This window comes from Mercenaria mercenaria, chromosome 10 (genome assembly GCF_021730395.1).
Source record: "Mercenaria mercenaria strain notata chromosome 10, MADL_Memer_1, whole genome shotgun sequence".
Taxonomy (NCBI): Eukaryota; Metazoa; Mollusca; class Bivalvia; order Venerida; family Veneridae; genus Mercenaria; species Mercenaria mercenaria.
This window is the reverse complement of record NC_069370.1, coordinates 70,373,900-70,397,803: the sequence shown is the minus strand read 5'-3', so window position 1 is coordinate 70,397,803 and position 23,904 is coordinate 70,373,900. Positions and strand designations below refer to the sequence as shown.

The following is a 23,904-nucleotide window of genomic DNA, read 5'->3' as shown; positions in this document are numbered from 1 at the left end:
TAACTTTGACACGATGTACATGCTTGATGGATTCCTTGACCAATACATTGTTATGATTGTTGGTTTAAACAATATTTTATTAATCACAATTCATTTACAACATGTACATATATCAAAAAGGCATACAGGATTAAGTAGGAAGCTGAAAGCTTATTTGAAACTCTCTCCTTGACTGTTACAGGTGAAGAGATTGGAGAATGCTATAGGTTGGTATCACAGTCATCCAGGGTACGGCTGTTGGTTGTCTGGTATAGACGTGAGCACACAGATGTTGAACCAGCAGTTCCAGGAACCGTTTGTAGCCATTGTGGTAAGTTATGTGTATATTTTTACTGAATTTTCAGTACTTTTTTAGATCGTTAGGTAGGTCTGCATGTTCATTTTTTCTTACATTTTAGACTTATTAAACCCTAATTTTTTAAAACTTAAAAATATACCAGTACTTAGAAAATTTGGCAAATTAAAATGATAGGTACATGTGCTTGATTTTTTGCCAGATTGATTTGGAAAAATATGAGGTTGTGGGAAAAATACAATGACATTTTTGCAAACAAAATTTTTTGCAATGTAGATTTTAATGAGATTTTAACTTCTCACAATTATAAATAAACACTTGATCTATAATATGGTAAAAAACATACCGGTATGTGTCTCTGTGTTTGTTTTTAACATACAAGCCTGTGATTAAAGAGATCAGCACATTTCAAGCTGATTTTATGACATTATTTGGAATTACTTAACATGTCAAACAGTTTTATGTCATATTATATCCTTAGACATATAATGGGTTACCATTAATTCATAAAACAATTTTTGTGTCCATAGACAGAGTCCAGGCTTTATTCTATGTTATTTGGATAAATGACATTACGCCATTACTTCCTGCCATTGCTATCAAATCGGCAGAACTACCTGAATTACCTGATGTATTTCTTAATGAAGTGCACACCATGCTGTTGCTTCCTGGTAGGTTGTAGAACCTCTGATGAATGAGAGAAAGTCACTGTATGGAGACTTAAATATTTGATATCTAAAATTCTTCACTTGAAGACAAAAGAAGATTTTCATATAGTAAATGTGATTGTTTTTGTGATTGTTTTTTGCTTTTAAAATATCTCAAGTTATTTAAATTATAATTTTAAAGGTCTTTTTCAATGAATCTTGCAGATAGATCCAGTGAGAACAATATCAGCGGGTAAAGTGAATATCGGAGCTTTCCGTACATACCCGAAAGGTTATAAGGCTCCAGACGAGGCACAGTCAGAGTACCAGTCTATTCCACTCAGTAAAATAGAAGACTTTGGTGTTCACTGTAAAAAGTAAGTTCCTTTCAGTCCTTATTTAAGTAATGTTCTCAATTTTGCATTATAATGGTACAGGCCACTTACTCCTGATTTCCTTTGTGTTGATTTTTGGGAACTAAAAAAGAAATACAACTGTGGTCAGTACAGCTTGTAGCTGATGCCAAAGCAAAGGATGTGGCCTTACTGTGCAAAAGTCACAGTGTAACCACATTGTATTGGATAGAAATTGAGATAGTGAGAACCAGGGTTGCCACTTACATTGAAAAGTCAGGGGAAAATGATTATTTTTCAAGTCAGTGAATTGTAAGGGAAATCTTGATAATGGTCAGTGAAAAATGAAATTTTAGAAATGAAATTCTGGGTTGATATTTAAAATGTTCAGTGTCTATGGCAGTCTTTAGTCAGGGAATTTCATTTTCTCAACTTAGTGGCAACCCTGAGAACATTACTTTAAGTTAAGACGGTAGAGTCTTGGAAATATGTTCCAATGTTCATATCTCAGTCTGGCCAATCTTAGTCGCTCCACCTGTAATTCCATACAGTGTTTTGCATGTAAGCATGTTTCTCAGGAACTACTGTACATGACCAAATATTTTTAGCTCACCTGAGCCATAGGCTCATGGTGAGCTTTTGTGACCGCTCAATGTTCGTCGTCCGTGGCCCACCCATCAACATTTTCTAAAAAAAGTCTTCTTCTTGAAAACCACTGGGCAGAATTACACCAAACTTCACAGGAATGATCCTTGGATGGCCCCCTTTCAAAAATTTTCAAAGAATTGAATTCCATGCAGAACTCTGGTTGTCATGGCAACCGTAAGGAAAAACTTTAAAAATGTTCTTGTTAAAAACTGCAAGGCATAAAGCCTTGATATTTGGCTTGTGTCATCATCCAATGGTCCTCTATGAAGATTGTTCATATTGTTCCCCTGGGGTGAAAAGAGGCTTGTCCTGGGGGTCATAAGATTTACATAAACTTATATAAAAAAAAACTTTAAAAATCTTCTTGTCTAAAACCACAAGACCTAAGCCATTTGGTATGTAGTATTGCCTTGTGGTTCTCTACCAAAATTGTTCAAATTATAACCCTGGGGTGAAAGGAGGCCCTGCCCCGGGGTGTCTCAAGTTTTGCATAGACTTACATAGGAAAAAACTTTAAAATTCTTCTTGCCTGAAACTGCAAGGCCTAGGCTTTTGATTTTTGGTATGTTGCATTGCCTTGTGGTCCTCTACCAAAAATGTTCTAATTATGCCCTTAGGATGAAAAGAAGCCCTGCACTGGGGGTCCCAGATTTAACATAGACTTGTATAGGGAAAAAAAAATCTTCTTGTCTGAAAGTTCAAGACCTAGGCCTTTGATATTTGGTATGTAGCATTGCCTAGTGGATCTCTAACAAGATTGTTCAAATTATGCCCCTGGGGTGAAAAGAGGCCCCACCCTATGGGTCACTTGTTATATGAGTTATATAGGAATAAATACTTAAAAAATTATCAGGTCATATTTCCTAGACTGATTAATTATGATTACCTGATGACCCCAAGCGATTAGGGGTCACCTGACTGTTACCTTGACATACTGATCTACTTTCTTGTTTAAGACACAGCCTTGAAATTAGGATGGCATGTACAGTTTTGCACACCAATCTTAAAACTGACTTTCAGTGGCCTACTGACCTACTTTCTAATATTTCAAAATCAGTTTGCCATTTTAAACATGTGGCTCATATTACTCAGGTGAGTGATTCAGGGTCATCTTGACGCTCTTGTGATATTCTCCACATGTCTGTCTGACCTCACATGGCAAGTTTCAAATATTGGATTACATTTTAGCGAAATTATCCACTTTTTATGCACCCGAATGGAGGCATATTAGTTTTCAACCGTCCGTCCTTTCGTTTGTTCGTTAGTCACAACGTTAACTTTTTGCATGAAGGCACTTTACTCGCAAACCACTGCACCCGGGACCTTCAAACTTCACATGCTGATAGTACTCATTGAGTACACGACCCCTACTGACTGGGGTCAAGGGTCAAGGTCACAGGGGCCAACATTAACTTTTTGCATGAAGGCATTTTACTCCCGAACCACTTCACCCAGGACCTTCAAACTTCACATGCTGATAGTACTTATTGAGTACACGACCCCTACTAACTTTAGGGTCACCACGTCAAAGGTCAAGGTCATAGGGGCCAATGTTAACTTTTTGCATGAAGGCACTTTTCTCGCGAACCACTGCACCCAGGACCTTCAAACTTCATATGCTAATAGTACTTATTAAGTACACGACTCCTATTGACTTTGGGTTCACCATGTCAAAGGTCAAGGTCACCAGGTCAAAGGTCAAGGCGCTGCGGGGGCATTTGTCACCATTATTGACAGCTCTTGTTTAACATAAAAAATTTTGTTTAAGCTTCTTTATGGAAGCAAATATTAAATAGAAGGGATTCAAATAGTCCAGTATGCTATCATTAGACAGAGCAATAATATTTCTATTTCAGCTACTACTCACTTGAGATGTCATATTTCAAATCAGCATTAGACAGGAAGTTGTTAGAATCTCTGTGGAACAAATACTGGGTGAATACGCTCAGTTCTTCAAGTCTTATCACGGTATGTGAGAAATACATTCATTTGTTCTGTTAATTATTTTACCTGCATATAAATTGGGAAAAGAGAATTATAGCTCAGAAGCTGAAGTGAAAGCCTTTGATTTAAAAGGTCACAAGTTTGATCCCCGGGCAAGGCAAATGTTTCCATTGACAGAAGACAATATAGCGGAAGTTACTTGTCCTATGCCTCTGGCTTTCTTATTATCCCCCCGCCAAAGGCGAAGGGGATATTAGAAATGCTCTCCGTCCGTGCGTCCGTCCATCCGTGTGTCCGCAACTATCTTTGTCCGGAGCATAACTCCAAAAGTAAAGGAGGGATTTTCTTCAAACTTCATACACTGATAGAACACATTGGGAGGAAGTGCAGTGTGCAAGAACAATAACTCTGCCTTGCCTATTTTTTGAGTTATTCCCTTTATCATATTTTCTTAAAACATTTTGTCCAAAGCATAACCCCAAAAGTACTGGAGGGATTTTCTTCAAACTTCATACACTGATAGAACACATTGGGAGGAAGTGCATTGTGCAAGAACAATAATTCTACCTTGCCTATTTTTTGAGTTATTCCCCTTATCATATTTTCTTAAAACATTTTGTCCAAAGCATAACCCCAAAAGTACTGGAGGGATTTTCTTCAAACTTCATGCACTGATAGAACACATTGGGAGGAAGTGCATTGTGCAAGAACAATAACTCTACCTTGCCTATTTTTTGAGTTATTCCCCTTTATCATATTTTCTTAAAACATTTTGTCCAAAGCATAACCCCAAAAGTACTGGAGGGATTTTCTTCAAACTTCATACACTGATAGAACACATTGGGAGGAAGTGCATTGTGTGAGAACAATAACTCTACCTTGCCTATTTTTTGAGTTATTCCCCTTTATCATATTTTCTTAAAACATTTTGTCCAAAGCATAACCCCAAAAGTACTGGAGGGATTTTCTTCAAACTTCATACACTGATAGAACACATTGGGAGGAAGTGCATTGTGCAAGAACAATAACTCTACCTTGCCTATTTTTTACGGAAGGTCGGTGGTTCTACCCAGGTGCCCGCTCGTGATGAAATTATGCACGGAGGGGCACCTGGGGTCTTCCTCCACCATTAAAGCTGGAAAGTCGCCATATGACCTAAAATTGTGTCGGTGCGACGTTAAACCCAACAAAAAAGAAAAAAGAAAACCTTGCCTATTTTTTGAGTTATTCCCCTTTATCATATTTTCTTAAAACATTTTGTCCAAAGCATAACCCCAAAAGTACTGGAGGGATTTTCTTCAAACTTCATACACTGATAGAACACATTGGGAGGAAGTGCAGTGTGCAAGAACAATAACTCTGCCTTGCCTATTTTTTGAGTTATTCCCTTTATCATATTTTCTTAAAAAAATTTGTCCGGAGCATAACTCCAAAAGTACTGGAAGGATTTTCTTCAAACTTCATACACTGATAGAACACATTGGGAGGAAGTGCATTGTGCAAGAACAATAACTCTTCCTTGCCTATTTTTTGAGTTATTCCCCTTTATCATATTTTCTTAAAACATTTTGTCCAAAGCATAACCCCAAAAGTACTGGAGGGATTTTCTTCAAACTTCATACACTGATAGAACACATTGGGAAGAAGTGCAGCGTGCAAGAACAATAACTCTACCATGTCTATTTTTTGAGTTATTCCCCTTTATCATATTTTCTTAAAACATTTTGTCCAAAGCATAACCCCAAAAGTACTGGAGGGATTTTCTTCAAACTTCATACACTGATAGAACACATTGGGAGGAAGTGCAGTGTGCAAGAACAATAACTCTTCCTTGCCTATTTTTTGAGTTATTCCCCTTTATCATATTTTCTTTAAAAAAATTTGTCCAGAGCATATCTTCTTTATGCATGGAGGGATTTTGATATATCTTGGCACAAATGTTTACCACCACGAGGCGGAGTGTCATGCGCAAGAACCAGGTCCCTTGGTCTAAGGTCAAGGTCACACTTAGAGGTCAAAGGATTCAAGAATGAAAACCTTGTCTGGAGCATTTCTTCTTCATGTATGGAGGGATTTTGATATAACTTGGCACAAATGTTCACCATCACGAGACGGAGTGTCATGCGCAAGATCCAGGTCACTAGGTCTAAGGTCAAGGTCACACTTAGAGGCCAAAGGTCAGATACAAGAATGACTTTGTCCGTAGCATTTCTTCTTCATGCATGGAGGGATTTTGTTGTAACTTGGCACAATCACAACACCATCATGAGACGAAGTGTCATGCACAGTTCTGTTCTTTAGAATTACTTCCCTTTGTTGTTACTTTAAATAGCTTTTATTTTAACTTTTTCATTACTAGTCGTAGGGAAAAATCGAGACCACTGTCAAAAATATCAATTTATTTGTATAAAACAAACACAATTTGCCGCCATTTTGTGTATGCTATTTTTGTTCGCGTGACGTCACAATGGCGTCTCTCTATCCGGTTCGCGTGTTTTGTATTTATACTTGAAATGGAATAGAAATAAAAAAAGAGAGAAAAAAATAAGGTTTAGAAAGAAACCTCCAGTATTGTCACTAACGAAACTTAAGAGTTTCAGTTAGAGGAGTACGTCTCCAAAGCGCAGCAAGTCCAATTCGGAAGAGTAAGTCTTCCAAGTGCAGCAAGTCCAGGTTGCGCAGCAAGTCCAGTAAAAGGTGTAAGTCCAATTCGGAAGAGTAAGTCTTCCAAGTGCAGCAAGTCCAGGTTGCGCAGTAAGTCCAGTAAGAGGAGCAAGTCCAATTCGGAAGAGTAAGTCTTCCAAGTGCAGCAAGTCCAGGTTGCGCAGCAAGTCCAGTAAGAGGAGCAAGTCAAATTCGGAAGAGTAAGTCTTCCAAGTGCAGCAAGTCCAGGTTGCGCAGCAAGTCCAGTAAAAGGTGTAAGTCCAATTCGGAAGAGTAAGTCTTCCAAGTGCAGCAAGTCCAGGTTGCGCAGTAAGTCCAGTAAGAGGAGCAAGTCCAGTTCGGAAGAGTAAGTCTTCCAAGTGCAGCAAGTCCAGGTTGCGCAGCAAGTCCAGTAAGAGGAGCAAGTCAAATTCGGAAGAGTAAGTCTTCCAAGTGCAGCAAGTCCAGGTTGCGCAGCAAGTCCAGTAAAAGGAGCAAGTCCAATTTGGAAAGAGTAAGTCTTCCAAGTGCAGCAAGTCTAGGTTGCGCAGCAAGTCCAGTAAAAGGAGCAAGTCCAATTTGGAAGAGTAAGTCTTCCAAGTGCAGCAAGTCTAGGTTGCGCAGCAAGTCCAGTAAAAGGAGCAAGTCCAATTCGGAAGAGTAAGTCTTCCAAGTGCAGCAAGTCCAGGTTGCGCAGCAAGTCCAGTAAAAGGAGCAAGTCCAATTTGGAAGAGTAAGTCTTCCAAGTGCAGCAAGTCCAGGTTGCGCAGCAAGTCCAGTAAGAGGAGCAAGTCCAATTTGGAAGAGTAAGTCTTCCAAAGTGCAGCAAGTCCAGGTTGCGCAGCAAGTCCAGTAAAAGGAGCAAGTCCAATTTGGAAGAGTAAGTCTTCCAAAGTGCAGCAAGTCCAGTAAGAGGAGCAAGTCCAATTTGGAAAGAGTAAGTCTTCCAAGTGCAGCAAGTCCAGGTTGCGCAGCAAGTCCAGTAAAAGGAGCAAGTCCAATTTGGAAGAGTAAGTCTTTCAAAGTGCAGCAAGTCCAGTAACAGGAGCAAGTCCAATTCGGAGGAGTAAGTCTTCCAAGTGCAGCAAGTCCAGGTTGCGCAGCAAGTTCAGTGAGAGGAGCAATTTAAATTAGAGGAGCAAGTCTAAGAAGCGAAGCAAGTCTAAGAAGCGAAGCAAGTCTAAGAAGCGAAGCAAATCTAAGACGTGAAGCAAGTCCAGGAAGTGAAGCACGTCTTATAAGTGAAGCAAGTCTAAGACGTGAAGCAAGTCTAGGGGTACAGCAAGTCAAGTATATCTAGGAAACCTTCATCGTGTATACTGCTTGGAAGATACCTCAGATATTGTCACCATTATAGTTAACCCAAAACTTGACAAATTGGGGGCTCGTCCGGGATTAACTATAATAATATTGCAGCTATCATAACAAGCATGATGTATTACGATGAATGGTTGAGACTTGGCGAGAGACTTGGATTGTCCGGTGGAGACTTGATCCTCTTCATCAAAGATAAGGAAGAGGAATGTATAGCAAGGGAAGAGAGAGCTCAACGACGTGATGAAGAAAGGAGACAGATGGAGATGAACTTTGAGCTGCAAATGAAGGAGAGAGACTTAGAGATTGAGCGTTTGAGGGTCAACAGAGTAAACAGTACTGATACTTGTAAGGCGTACAGACCTAAGATTCCAAAGTTTGATGAAGAGCACGATAACATTGACGCATATCTGGAAAGGTTTGAGAGATATGCTCAAAGTCAAAAGTGGGAAGAGGAGAGCTGGGCCATAAGTCTTAGCTCACTTTTAACAGGAATGGGACTGGAGGTGTACACAAGCATGCCACAAGAAGAGGCCTGTAATTACGATTCTCTCAAGAAAGCGATCCTAAGGAGGTATCAGTTGACTGAAGAGGGATTCAGATCTAAATTTCGACAAAGTAAACCAGACCAAGGAGAGTCGGTCTTCCAATTTGTGTCGAGAATAAAGAGATACTTCAGTCGTTGGACTGAATTGGCTGGAATAGAAAAGACGTATGAATCCTTATGTGATTTAATGATAAGAGAACAGTTTATTGAAGGTTGTTCGGCCGAATTAGCTGTGTTTCTGAAAGAGAGAACACCAAAGTCGATGGACGAGATAACACGTCTTGCAGAGCAGTACATCGTAGCACATAAGGGGACACCTTCAATATTGTCGAAGAGTGTTGCGCCACAAAGGAAGCACAACTCCACCAATCATGAGCAGTCCAGTCGAAAGACAGAAGAGAAGAATGGGTTGCGGAAAACCTGCTTTATATGTTATAAAGCAGGTCATTTAGCGCGTGACTGTAGACAAAACAGCAGGAGTAACACTCCAAAGAGTTGCTTCATCTGTAATAAAGCAGGACACTTAGCCAGAGATTGTAAGCAGATGAGATCAGCTCCAGCAAAGAATGACCAGAAGTTAGCAGCAGTGTGTGTTCAAACGGAAGTAAAAAACAGTCCATTGAAAAACAATACTGAAGACGGAAAATTGAAGTTAGCAAGTGGGGAGTCAGTCCCAATACTTGCAGGAGTTTGTACCATTGACAGCTTAAAAGGGGAGAGGAACTTGGAGGTACAGAGAGGATTCGTAGGAACAGAAGAAGTGAAAGTGTTAAGGGACACTGGATGCGAATCCGCTGCTGTAAGAAGAGACTTAGTCAAAGAAGAGCAATTTCTAGGCAAAGAAATAGTGATGATCACAATAGATGGAGACGCCAAAGTTGTACCTATGGCGAAGATATGGGTTGATACTCCGTATTACATTGGAGAAATTGAGGCAATGGTACCAAAGTCGTTGATTTGTGACTTAGTGATTGGGAATGTTCCTGGTGTACTTGATAGACCTGATCCTGAATGGAAAAAGAAGATTGCTGATACATCAGTAGCTGCGGTTATGACAAGATCACAGAGTAGGAAAGCAGAGCTACCAATGAAAGCACTGAATGTGCCGAAACCCTCCTGTGAAACAGAAGTTAATGTGGAGACATTAAAGGCATCACAGAAGGAAGATAAAGCATTGCAAAAGCTGTGGGATTTAGCAAAGACAGAAGACATGCTCGAAACCAAGGGTGGTGCAAAATACAAATTTGCAATAAGAAATGGAGTGCTGTATAGAGTTTATCTTCAGACGAAAGGGGCGTATGACTACGAGATCAAACAGATTGTCGTACCAGCAAGCAAACGCAAAAGAGTGTTGGAACTTGCTCACGAATCGATCGTTGGAGGACATCTTTCAGCGAAGAAAACAGAGGACAGGATCACGTCAAGTTTCTATTGGCCTGGGATTTCAAGTGAAGTTGGACGATTTTGCCGATCTTGTGACAAATGCCAAAAGACCATTCCGAAAGGCCGAGTTAAAAAGGTTCCTTTAGGAGACATGCCAGTGATTGAAGAACCCTTCCACAGAATAGCCATAGATTTAATAGGACCTATTGCACCAGTGTCAGACAGTGGAAACAGATATATATTAACAGTGGTTGATTATGCCACGCGATACCCAGAAGCAGTAGCATTACCACGAATTGACACAGAAAGAGTAGCAGAAGCACTTCTTGACATCTTTTCGAGAGTAGGTCTCCCAAGTGAAGTTTTAAGTGACAGAGGCAGCCAATTTACATCTGACCTGATGAAAGAAATAAGTCGTCTTATATCAGTGAAGCAACTCTTCACCACACCATACAACCCGAAGTGCAATGGATTTTGTGAGCGTATGAATGGAGTCCTGAAAAGCATGTTAAAGAAGATGTGCCAAGAAAGACCCAAAGATTGGGATAGATACCTTTCGGCAGTATTATTTGCCTATAGAGAAGTACCACAATCAAGTACAGGATTCTCACCCTTTGAACTTTTATATGGAAGAACAGTGCGGGGACCAATGCAAGTGTTGAAAGAAATATGGACAGCGAAAGAAAATCTTGAGACACAGAACACATATCAATATGTATTTGATTTAAAGCAGCGGTTGGAAGAAACGTGCAAGATAGCAAGAGAAAGTCTAAATAGAGCTCAGAAGACATACAAACATCATTACGATAAGAAAGCTCGCAAACGAGTATTAAAACTTGGCGACAAAGTACTACTCCTGCTTCCGACAGATAAGAATAAGATGATGCTACAATGGAAAGGACCATATGAAGTTGTTGAGGCTATCAACGGAGTTGACTATAGAATAAATGTTGGTGATAGAACGAGAACATATCACATCAATTTGCTAAAGAAGTATGAAGAACGCAGAGACACGATTGCAGCAAGTGTGGCAATTATAGAAGATGACAACCATATTCAAGGTGGAGCGGTAGATGATGAAAGTCTTCTAGAGTTTCCAGGATACACAAGTGGTGAAACATTTTGTGATGTCAAGATCTGTGAAAGACTTACTCAGGAACAGAGAAAGCAAGTCTTAGATCTTCTTCAAGAATTTAGTGAGGTGTTCTCCGAACAACCAGGAACAACTCCTCTCATACAGCACCACGTCGAACTGATTGACCAGAAACCTATCCGAGTGAAGCAGTACCCAATACCATACGCTAAGCGTCAAGATGTGGAAGATGAAATTAAGAAGATGCTGGAAGCTGATGTTATAGAACAATCTGTATCCGAGTACAATGCACCTATCGTAATTGTAAAGAAGAAAGACGGAAGCAATAGATTCTGCATTGACTTTCGACGCCTTAATTCTGTGACCAAGTTTGATACCGAACCTATGGCTAGTGTGGATGATATTCTGGCAAGACTGAAAGATGATAAGTTTTTTACAAAGATCGACTTACGTAAAGGTTACTGGCAAATTCCAGTTGCTGAAAGTTGCCGAAGAATGACAGCATTTTCTACAGACAGAGGGAGTTACCAGTTTAAGAAAATGCCATTTGGAATGGTCAACTCTGGGGCGACCTTCAATCGTATGATGAGGAAGCTGCTAGCAGGATGTAACAACGTTGATAATTATATCGACGATATGATAGGACATACTCCAACTTGGGATGATCATCTTGAGAGCCCGCCCGCTTAGCTCAGTAGGTAAGAGCGTTGGTCTACGGATCTCGGGGTCGCTAGTTCGATCCTCGGGCGGGGCGTATGTTCTCCGTGACTATTTGATAAATGACATTGTGTCTGACATCATTAGTCCTCCACCTCTGATCCATGTGGGGAAGTTGGCAGTTACTTGCGGAGAACAGGTTTGTACTGGTACAGAATCCAGGAACACTGGTTAGGTTAACTGCCCGCCGTTACATGACTGAAATACTGTTGAAAAACGGCGTTAAACCAAAAACAAACAAAACAAACAAATGATCATCTTGTTATGCTACGAGACCTCCTCAAAAGACTTAAAGAAGCATGTCTTACAGTTAAACCATCAAAATGTTTTATCGGGTTTGGCAATATTGGATTTACAGGACATATGGTTAGAAATGGAATAGTTCAGATGGAAGAGGAGAAACTTAATCGCATAAGGCAAGCAGCAGTTCCAAAAACCAAAAGACAAGTTAGGGCATTTTTAGGATTAGCGGGCTATTACAGAAAATTCATACCTTCATTTGCCGAAATAGCAGCACCTCTAACAGACTTGACGAAAAAGGGACAGCCGAATTATGTCAAATGGGAAGCAAGTCAAGATAGTGCTTTTAATACCTTGAAGGATCAACTCACCAGATCGCCTATTCTTCGACTACCAGATTTTTCTAAACAATTCATTTTACAGTGTGATGGTTCAAGTACCGGGATCGGAGCAGCGTTACTGCAGCAGTATGAAGAGGGTTTATTTCCAGTTGCCTTTGCCCGCAAGAAGCTGCTCGATCGTGAGAAGAACTACTCAGTTGGAGAAAGAGAGTGCCTTGCCATAGTATTCGGAATAAAAAAATTCCAGAAGTATCTTTATGGGAAGGAATTCGTCATACAAACAGACCACAATTCTTTAGCATATATCCAGAAATCCACACCAGATAATGGAAGATTAGTGAGATGGGCATTATTTTTGCAGTCATATAAATTCCGGATTGAGGCAATAAAAGGATCAGACAACATCTTTGCAGATTATCTGAGCAGACAAGATGAAGATGATGAAGACAGTCCCCACATTACAATATCAACAGATGATATGCAGACAGAATAAATCAGAAATTTTTGCCATGATTTTGAAATATGGAATATTTCTTTAGAAGGGGGCTGTTGTCAAAAATATCAATTTATTTGTATAAAACAAACACAATTTGCCGCCATTTTGTGTATGCTATTTTTGTTCGCGTGACGTCACAATGGCGTCTCTCTATCCGGTTTGCGGGTTTTGTATTTATACTTGAAATGGAATAGAAATAAAAAAAGAGAGAAAAAAATAAGGTTTAGAAAGAAACCTCCAGTATTGTCACTAACGAAACTTAAGAGTTTCAGTTAGAGGAGTACGTCTCCAAAGCGCAGCAAGTCCCGGTTGCGCAGCAAGTCCAATTCGGAAGAGTTAGTCTTCCAAGTGCAGCAAGTCCAGGTTGCGCAGCAAGTCCAGTAAAAGGTGTAAGTCCAATTCGGAAGAGTAAGTCTTCCAAGTGCAGCAAGTCCAGGTTGCGCAGTAAGTCCAGTAAGAGGAGCAAGTCCAATTCGGAAGAGTAAGTCTTCCAAGTGCAGCAAGTCCAGGTTGCGCAGCAAGTCCAGTAAGAGGAGCAAGTCCAATTCGGAAGAGTAAGTCTTCCAAGTGCAGCAAGTCGAGGTTTTGCAGCAAGTCCAGTAAAAGGAGCAAGTCCAATTTGGAAGAATAAGTCTTCCAAGTGCAGCAAGTCTAGGTTGCGCAGCAAGTCCAGTAAAAGGAGCAAGTCCAATTCGGAAGAGTAAGTCTTCCAAATGCAGCAAGTCTAGGTTGCGCAGCAAGTCCAGTAGAAGGAGCAAGTCCAATTCGGAAGAGTAAGTCTTCCAAGTGCAGCAAGTCCAGGTTGCGCAGCAAGTCCAGTAAAAGGAGCAAGTCCAATTTGGAAGAGTAAGTCTTCCAAAGTGCAGCAAGTCCAGGTTGCGCAGCAAGTCCAGTAACAGGAGCAAGTCCAATTCGGAGGAGTAAGTCTTCCAAGTGCAGCAAGTCCAGGTTGCGCAGCAAGTTCAGTGAGAGGAGCAATTTAAATTAGAGGAGCAAGTCTAAGAAGCGAAGCAAGTCTAAGAAGCGAAGCAAATCTAAGACGTGAAGCAAGTCCAGGAAGTGAAGCACGTCTTAGAAGTGAAGCAAGTCTAAGACGTGAAGCAAGTCTAGGGGTACAGCAAGTCAAGTATATCTAGGAAACCTTCATCGTGTATACTGCTTGGAAGATACCTCAGATATTGTCACCATTATAGTTAACCCAAAACTTGACAACCACTTTTCTGTAGTACAACATGCATGCTATATCCAATATTGAGGTGTATTTTGACCAGTCTCTACCTGATAAAGATTTTTGTGTGGACTTGCAATTCTTTTTATGCCCCCGAAGGGAGGCATATAGTTTTTGAACCGTCTGTCAGTCTGTCGGTCTGTCCGCAATTTTCGTGTCCGGTCCATATCTTTGTCATCGATGGATGGATTTTCAAATAACTTGGCATGAATGTGTACCACAGTAAGACGACGTGCAGTGCGCAAGACCCAGGTCCGAAGCTAAAAGGTCACACTTAGACGTTAAAGGATAGTGCATTGATGGGCGTGTCCTGTCCATATCTTTGTCATCGATAGATGGATTTTCAAATAATTTGGCATGAATGTGTACCACAGTAAGACGATGTGCAGTGCGCAAGACCTAGGTCCGTAGCTCAAAGGTCAAGGTCACACGTAGACGTTAAAGGATAGTGCATTGATGGGCGTGTCTGGTCCATATCTTTGTCATCGATGGATGGATTTTCAAATAACTTGGCATGAATGTGTACCACAGTAAGACGACGTGCAGTGCGCAAGACCCAGGTTCGTAGCTCAAAGGTCAAGGTCACACTTAGACGTTAAAGGATAGTGCATTGATGGGCGTGTCCGGTCCATATCTTTGTCATCGATGGATGGATTTTCAAATAACTTGGCATAAATTTGTACCACAGTAAGACGACGTGTCATGAGCAAGACCCAGGTTCGTAGCTCAAAGGTCAAGGTCACACTTAGATGTTAAAGGATAGCGCATTGATGGGCGTGTCCGGTCCATATCTTTGTCATCGATGGATGGATTTTCAAATAACTTGGCATGAATGTGTACCACAGTAAGACACACGCAAGACCCAGGTCCGTAGCTCAAAGGTCAAGGTCACACTTAGACGTTAAAGATCATTTTTCATGATAGTGCATTGATGGGCATGTCCGGTCCATATCTTTGTCATTCATGCATGGATTTTAAAATAACTATGCATGAATGTGTGACACAGTAAGACGATGTGTCGCGCGCAAGACCCAGCTCCGTAGGTCAAAGGTCCTAAACTCTAACATCGGCCATAACTATTCATTCAAAGTGCCATCGGGGGCATGTGTCATCCTACGGAGACAGCTCTTGTTTTGTTTTTGTTTTTTTTTTTTTGTTTTTTTTAAGTTGTTACTATAAATAACTTATATTGTAACATTTTTATAATTGACCGTAGGCAAAAAAACAAGACCACTTTTCTGTGGTACAACATAGATGTTACTGTCCAACTTTAGGTGTATTTTATTATATATAAGGTATCTCTACCTGGTAAGGAGTTTTTTTGTTGACTTAAAAAAAACAAAAGACTTACAGTGATTACTAAACAACCACAAAATTAACATTCCGTTTGCAAATACAGCTGCTAGAGTAAAGAAATTTGCTGCGACGGGCATATATTGTGACATTCTGGCACTCTTGTTCCCTGTTAGTTTTCCATTCCTTCTTTTTACAGTATCCATATAGAAAAACATCATAGCTATACTGTTCATGAAAATTAATAAAATTTAGCAGTAAACCACCTCACTACTGACTTATTCTTTCTTCCGCATCTTTAAAACCCCTGATGCAGACCACAACTAAACGGTTCTTCAAAGCTTTCCCCAAAATTAATACTTTCAGACACTAACTTGCCAGGAACTTCAGCTTTCAATTATAATATGTCCGGCGGGGGGATTAGCCATGTGTAACATGGCTCTTGTTCATACTGGAAGTTGTCTTTTTCATACTAGAAGTTGTCAGGTACTGGCAGTGAATGGGGCCCCTTAAGGCTGGCTGATCAAGGTCACTGAACTTGAATCACTTAACCCTCAACACTGTGTGTTCTAAACCTTGCTGAGTATGTAGAGTTTGAGGATGTCATCCAATCAGCTTATGGAAGGTTGATGGTTCTAACCAAGCTGTCTGCCCATGCCTGAAGCGGGACTTTCCTCCCCATTAAAAAGCTGGAGAAGTCTCCATATGGCCTAAATTGTTTGACTGTTAACCCAGCAGAATATATGGTAAGTCAATACTGGTACAAATTTAGGAACTCTGATGAGGCTAATTGGCTGCTGTACCTGATTAAAGTTGACCTTGTCTGCACTGTTGATACCACTTACAGGAATTACACCAAACTTCATAAAAGTGATCATTTGGTTCAGTGGAGTTATTGCCTTTTGTCAAATTTTATGATGTTTTGCTACTTCTCTAACACCTTTGGGCAGATTTCCACCTAACCTTACGGGGTTATCAGTGCCAAGCCTAGTTATGTATATCATCAGCATGTTCCGATTTAATGATTTTCGTGGGAGTTATGGCCCTGACTTGTTGTATTTTACAATGTTTACACTACTTGCCATTCGTATTGGGCTCATTTTCACTAAACCTCCCAAGTGATCAATGTGAAGCGTAGTTGTGCATACATAATTAGCATATTCCGCTAAAATGATTTTCAGCAGAGTTATGACCTTTGTCAAATTCTATGATGTCTGTGCTACCTCTGAGCCACTGGATGGAATTCCACTAAATGCCGCAGGAGTGATCATTGCCATGCCTAGTTGTGTATATGATTGGAATGTTATGGACCATTGATTTTCACTGGAGTTTGAGCCCTTAATTTGTGGCATTTTACTTTGCGTGTTAAGTGGTGGGAGACTTGCGTTTTTCGTGAAAAACAGTCTTGAGTTTAAACATGCATCTGTCTTGTTTTTCACTACAAATCAAAATACACAGTCGTAATACCAGAACCGCACAAACAGTGGATACATACATTGAAATAAAGAAAGTTATCCATTTTTTTTTGTGCAGAGATGATAGTATTTTTGTTGTTTTTTGTGATTACAGATATTACAATAAATCAGTTTTAGCTTGCCTGGTTGAGGGTGAGCTATTAGTATAGGTGGATGATAAGGCATCCATCATCCGTCGTCCATAATTTACATACAAATCTTCTACGACTTACAACAAACTTGGACGGTATCATTCAGGCAAGGCTCTGAAATTTATTCAGGGCCCTCTGTGGCTGAGTGGTTAAAGTCGCTGACTTCGAATCACTTTCCTCTCACCAATGTGGGTTAGAGCCTCGCTCGGGCATTGAATTCTTCATTTGAGGAAGCCATCTAGCTGACTTATGGAAGGACGGTGGTTCTACCCAAGTGCCTACCCGTGATAAAATTATGCACAGAGGAGCCCCTGGGGTTTTCCTCCATCATTAAAGCTGGAAAGTCACTATATGACCTGAATTGTACTGGTATGATGTTAAACCTAAGAAAGCAAATTTATTCATCTTTGCCACTTTAAACAACTTCTGCTCATGAACAGCTTGATGGATATTCATCAAACTTGGTCTGTAGCATCATTATAAGGTCTTCTCTTTATTTTGTTCTAAAAAATGGGGGCTGTTAGAGCTAAAAATAAAAATAGCTCTAAACTACTTTTTCTCATGAAGTGCTTGTTTTATCTTCATCAAATGTGGTCTGTAGCATTCATATAAAGTCCTCTGTTATATTTCTTCAAATGTGTGCACTTGGCCCCTTAAAGGGGACCCTTTAGCTAATGATAGAAATATTTTTTGATAATTTGCCGGCAGATCTTCATGAAATTTGATCTGTGGCATCCTTGTAAGGACCGCTAAGATTTGTTCAAATGGGGGCACTTGACCTGCTTAGTACTGTTGTTACCATTCATAATTTAGTGTGTCATGCATATATTTATGGTCAAATAATCAATTTCTAAGGACTAAGAGCCACAATGGCCCACTTGTATATTATAATTTTGCTGATAATAAATATGTTTAATGATTTATATTGCAGAATGCCGATTACACAACTGGGCAAGTGTTTGATCTGTCAGACAAGTTAGAGCAGTCTGAGGCCCAGTTAGGCCGTGGTGGCTTCATGCTTGGTATTGATACTAGCGAGAAAAAATCTGAAGATAAACTTGCTAAATCAACTAAAGATGGGTAGGTTTCATTAGTTGTTTTGTATGTGCATGGTTAGATTGTTTAGCACAAGGTGAGCTGTTGTGGTCACCCTGTGTCTGTCATATCCGTTGTCAATAGTGCGACTGTTAACACTCCAGATGTCACAGTTTTAGCCCAATCTTAATGAAACTAAACTAGGTCACTAGATCAGTTAACAGGAAAAATTTATAAAAATTTTTAGCTCCACTATTCGGAGAATAGGGGGGCTATTCTACTCGCCCCGGCATCAGCATGAGCTTTCTTGGGTAAAGTTTTTCGGCAACCTTTGTTTTTTCTGTCATATCTTTGTTACTATTGCTTATATCTTACTGTAACTTCACATAAACATTGTCCAGCATACAAACAAAGTATGTGCAGGGGCTAGGCCCATTATACATAAGGTCAAGGTCACCAAGGTGTTATAGTTAGGTTATTTTTAAGGTTAAAGTTTTTCGGCAACGTTTGTTTTTCTGTCATATCTTTGTTACTATTACTTATATCTTACTGTAAGTTCACAGCATACAAACAAAGTATGTACAGGAACTTGGCCCATTATACCCAAGGTCAAGGTCACAAAGTTGTTATACTTGGAATTATTTTCATGTTAAATTTTTTCGAAAGCTTCAATCATAGACATATTTTTAGTACTTTAAAAGATAATGACTTGAAATTAAAAATATTTCTTAATAATCATCATCTGCATGTGTGGTTACAATCCCCATAACTCGTATTATATTTTTGACAGAATTATGCCCCTTTCATACTTAAAGCTTTTTGGCAATCTACGCTTTCTGGATATAACTTTAGTACAATATAAGATAAAGACTTGAAACTTAAAATGTATCTTTATCATCATCGTCATTTGCATGTGTGGTAACAATCCCCATAACTCTGATCTGTATTTTTGACCAAATTATGCCCCTTTCATACTTAAATTTTTTGACAGACTTCGTTTTCTGGACATAACATAACTTTGGTACTATACAAGATAATGGCTTGAAACTCAAAATATATTTTTACCATCATCATCTGTATGTGTGGTAACAATCCCAATCACTGTAATTTGTGTTCTTGACAGAATAATGCCCCTTGGTGTATCTTCCTTTTAAAGTAGAGGTCTCTTATTGAGACATATATTCATTTTACTGTCAAATCACCGAATAGTGGAGTGCGTTGTCTTACTGACAGCTCTTGTTAAGGCCACATTTACTACTTGAGTTTCATAAATCTTTTTTCAGAATGTTTGTCTCAGTTAAGTGTAGGTCAATTTTGAGACTAAATCAGTAGGTCAAATCATAGAAAAACCTTATTAGTACTTTAGGAGCTACTGGTTGTACTTGATTACCGTATCATAAATCTTTGTCAGAATGTTTGTTTCTATGAAATCTAGGTCATGTTTAAAATTGAATTACCTCGTTTCAAAACTAGGCCACATGGTTAACACTTTAGAGGCCACATTTCTTATTTGATCTTTACAAAACTTTGTCAGAATGTTTTTCTCTATGAAATCAATGATAAGTTCAAAGCTAGTTCACCTGAGATCAAAAATTAGGTCACTAGGTCAAATCATTTGTTAACACACTAGAGGCCACATTTTCTACTTGATTATCATAAATCTATGTTTGTGTCCATGGAGTCTACGTCATGTTCAGAATTGAATTACCTTATATCAAAAAGTAGGTCACCAGGTCAAATCATAGAAAAACCTTGTTAACACTTTAGAGGCCACATTCATAAATCTTTGTTGGATTGTGTGTCTCAATGGAACTTGGACCAGGTTCAAAACTGGGTTATCTGAGGTATTAAACTTGGTCAAATTCTAGAAAAAAAACCATTGTTAACACTTTAGAGGCCACCTTTTCTTCTTGAACTTTGTCAGAAATATGTGTCTTTATGAAATCTAGATCATATTCAAAACTGGATTATGTAGGTCAAAATCTAGGTTACTTGGTCAAATCATAGAAAGACCTAGATAAACACAAAAGGCCAGATTTTCTACCTGACCTTCATGGTACTTGATCAGAATGTTTGTCTTTTTAAAATCTAGGATAATTTGAAAATTGGCCACTTTGGTGAAAAACTAGGTCAAATCATTGAAAAACTTTAATGATCTGAGAACCTAGTGATTTCAAATCAGCCCTGTTGCTCTTACTATTGATACTGGAGTGTGTCTTGTTTCATTGTATTTTATTTACTTATTTCATTGCAGATGTAAGACAACAATGGAGGCTATACATGGACTTATGTCACAGGTTATAAAAGACAGACTGTTCAATCAAGTACATTTACCCTCTGCTCCAGACACAACTAAGTGATGAATCATACGTGTAGACTTTATATATTACAAGTGCTTCATTGTGATAAATTGTGCTGAAATTTGTTTATGAGGATTATACAGTTAGTTTTCAAGTATTTTTGACATCACAGTAAACTCAGTCAAGTTTTAGCATACCTGAGGAATGATATAAGAACAGGTGTATTAAATTTGTGAAGGATGTGCATTGACAAATATATAAGCAGTGGCTAGGCATCTGGTAACCACACCTATAGACTGAGAGTCTAGAGGTCCAGTTACCAGACCCTAGACAACACATATATGGGCTGTCTAAAGGTCCAGTAATCAATTGATATTTGCAGAGAGGATACTATATTTAGCCATCGAAAACAGTTGATGATTTCAAAACTCAAATACACAATTACAATTCAAGTCTAGTAATGCCCAACGTTTCACTATATTACATAAATTGTTTGGAAGTATATACAAATTATTTTTGTATTATTCTACATGTATTTGTGATAAGGAACTTCAGAATTTTCAGTTACTCCAATTTGTTGAATATTCAGTCATTGCAATAGAAAGTTACGATTCTCTTGATTTTCTTTCCTGGATTGTAGCGTAGAGTATTTCTTCTTGTAGTGGTTATGTCTTAGCACCCACAAAGGCAGTATGACATTACATATTGCCATATATTTACACTTGGACTCTTCATAAAGAATAATCTAGAGATTTTTCCTTAATGTTAATGCTTGTGAACATTATATACTGTATACATGTATTTACAGTCTTTGTTGTTTATCAGTATGTGAAAAATAAAATAACAAGATTATGTTTTCTTTTTATTGCACCAATCATGATTGCACATATTATAAAGCATGGCATCAACAGCTAACTTGCAAAAACATTGGTACACTGAGTGTAACAACTTCTATGAACCAAAGTCAGAATAAATAAGTTTACAACAGATGAATATAACATCAGTATATTAACAAGTTTTTGCAACATGCTGTGAAAACAGTTTATTTCCATGCCATTAAATTTTTGTATGCTCATTGTGGTGTGTTCGTCTACCTGTCATATTTTTGTCGAGAGCATAATGCAATAACCATTCAAGGTATTTACTGTTGGATTGGCTTATAGGTAAGGGGCAATGACACTACATGAAGAGCATCTGAACCATGTCGGTGAGTTTGAAGTTCAAGGTTAAAAGTGGAGCTCAAAGGTCAAAAGTTTTCCTTCGTATTTCATGTGCATAGTATAACTTAATAATCATTCAAGCTATTGACTTTAATCTTGGCAAATAGGTAGGTGTCGATGAGACAATGTGCAGAGCACATGAACCAAGTCTGTAGATCAAAGATCAAGGTCAAAGCAAGGTCAGATTTGCAATATTTTGTGTCCAAATAACTAACCAAAGTATTGACCACAAACTTTGCATATAGGCAGATGGCAATATCATGAATATGAGGGTGTGCAGAGTGCGTGAACTATGTTGGTAGGTGAAAAGTTCAAATAAAGTTTAGATTTGACCTTTTCATTTTGTGGAGCACAACTGCAAGAATAATCAAGGTATTTACTTTAAACAAGACTGGTGGTGATTTGAAGAGTGTAACAATCCAATTTTACTAACCCCACTCGAAAAATATTTTGTATTCTTGTGCCTTAGTATTCGAGTGCATGAACCTTGTTAGGTCAAAGGTCACAGTTGCAGCAAGGTCAAATCCTTCTATCATATTTTGTGTCCAGAGCAAGGTCAAATCTTTCTGTCATATTTTCTGTCTAGAGCATAACTAAATAAACATTCAAGGTATTGACTTCAAACTTGGCATATAGGTAAGTTGCAATGAGAGGATGTGCAGAGCACATTAACTTTGCTGGTAGATCCAAGGTCAAGGTCCCAGACTTAGATTCATTTGTGTTTTGTGTCTGGTGCACAATTTCAAAACTACTGACTTTGAATACAAGTTGGTGGTGATGAGACTATTTTAAGAGTGCAACAATCCACACTTAGTGTTAATATTTAAATCAATTTTGTTTGTTTGATTGAATTTAGTGCTGTTATACAACAGAATTTCAGTTGTTGTTATGGAATTCAGTGAAACAAACCAGTGTTTCTGGATTCTGCTGCAATACTAACTTGTTCTCTGCAAGTAACTGTCAACTTACATACATATATCAGAGGTGAATAACAAAGAATATGCCAAGCCCAGTTCAAGTCGTACTGTATTCTGCACCACTACTAACCACAAATGTTCTTTTTTTTTGTTGGGTTTAGCGTCCCAACACAATTATTAACTCACCTGAGCAAGAATTTTGTCAGAATTGCACCAAGCTTGGTCAGTAGCATCCTGGCATTGTCCACCATCAAAATTGTTCAAATGTTACCGCTTGGGCCCCCTACAACAGAGCTTAAAATAAAAAAGATATGATTGGCAAAAGCTATCTTTCTGCCTTACAATTGATGAAGGCTATCTTTCTGCCTTATTTCTGATTTCTTCTCGTGAACTGCTTTATGAATCTTCATCAAACTTTTTGTAGCATCATTGTAAGTCTTCTTCCAAGATTATTCAAACTGGGGTGTTTAAAATAGAAATATCTTTAAACAATTTCATCTCATGAACCACTTACGGGATATTCATCAAACATTACTATGAGGTTCTTTCCCAAATTAGTTCAAGTAGGGAAGCTTTGCCGCTTCCAGGGGCTTTTGGGGCTAAAAGTAGAAATACCTTAAAACAACTTCTTATGAACTGTTTGGCGGATCCTCATTAGACTTGGTCTGTAGTATCATTGTAAAGTCCTCACCCAAGTTTTTTTTTTTTTTTCAAATAGGAGCGCTGGTCCCTTTCAGGGGCCACTAGAGCTAAAATAGAAATTACTTTAAACAACGTCTTCTCATGAACTACTTGATGGATCTTCATCAAGGTCCTCTCCAAATTATGCTCAAATTGAGCACTTGCCCCTTTTAGGGTGAGTGGGAGGGGGGCGCTAGAGCTAAAAATAGAAATGCCTTTAAACGACTTCTTATGAATGGCTTGATGGATCTTTACCAAACTTGGTCTGTAGCACCATTATCATGAATGGTCGTCTTCCAAACGTGTTCAAATAGGGAACCCAGTCCCATTTAAGGGACAACTGCAGCTGAATATAGAAATACTTTTTAATCAACTTCTTATAAACTGCTGGATACAGATAACCATTATAAAGAGATCTTCCAAAGCACCCTCTGCCTGCTCCAATGCTTTATGTATCTTTCCATCCAATTTTAAAGACTTAAGAAGCGCATAGTGTTTGAACTGTTTGTCATCTGTCACATAAATTTATGTAATTGACTTCTACTGCTTCTGGAACTTTCTACACCTTGAACATATTATGGTACTCTTCCAAAGTTGCTTTCTCTTCCGCCTGTTAAAGCTCTGAAAGTGATCTATGGCCATTATGGCCCTCTGGTTGATCATATGGCATTATTTCTTCATAAACGGGCACCTGGGTAGAACAATCGACCTTCCGGAAGCCAGCTGGATGGCTTCCTCATATGAAGAATTTTATGTCCCAAGCGAGGAACACACATCAAAGGGACAAGTGATTTATGTCAGTGACCATAACCACACGGCCACTGACGCCCTCAACAAATGAATTGAGACATATTGTCTTCTGTCAAAAATATCAACAAGAATATATGCCAAACCTGGTTCAAATCATACTGGATTCTACAGATCTATATTTCAAGGTGCAGATGATTGGGAGATGACGATCGA

General features: G+C 38.9%; 1 protein-coding gene across 1 annotated transcript in view; it reads left to right on the top strand.

Moving 5' to 3' along the window:
* The window catches only part of LOC123561329 (COP9 signalosome complex subunit 5-like), a 36,628-nt gene extending 15,653 nt beyond the window's left edge, over positions 1-20,975 (top strand). The window contains exons 3-7 of the mRNA XM_045353626.2: positions 182-310; positions 1,168-1,319; positions 3,800-3,911; positions 17,720-17,868; positions 20,078-20,975. Coding sequence (XP_045209561.1) covers positions 182-310; positions 1,168-1,319; positions 3,800-3,911; positions 17,720-17,868; positions 20,078-20,183 — 648 coding nt within the window. The 3' untranslated portion in view covers positions 20,184-20,975. The remainder of the gene's footprint in view (positions 1-181; positions 311-1,167; positions 1,320-3,799; positions 3,912-17,719; positions 17,869-20,077) is intronic.
* The last annotated feature ends 2,929 nt before the right edge of the window (positions 20,976-23,904 follow it).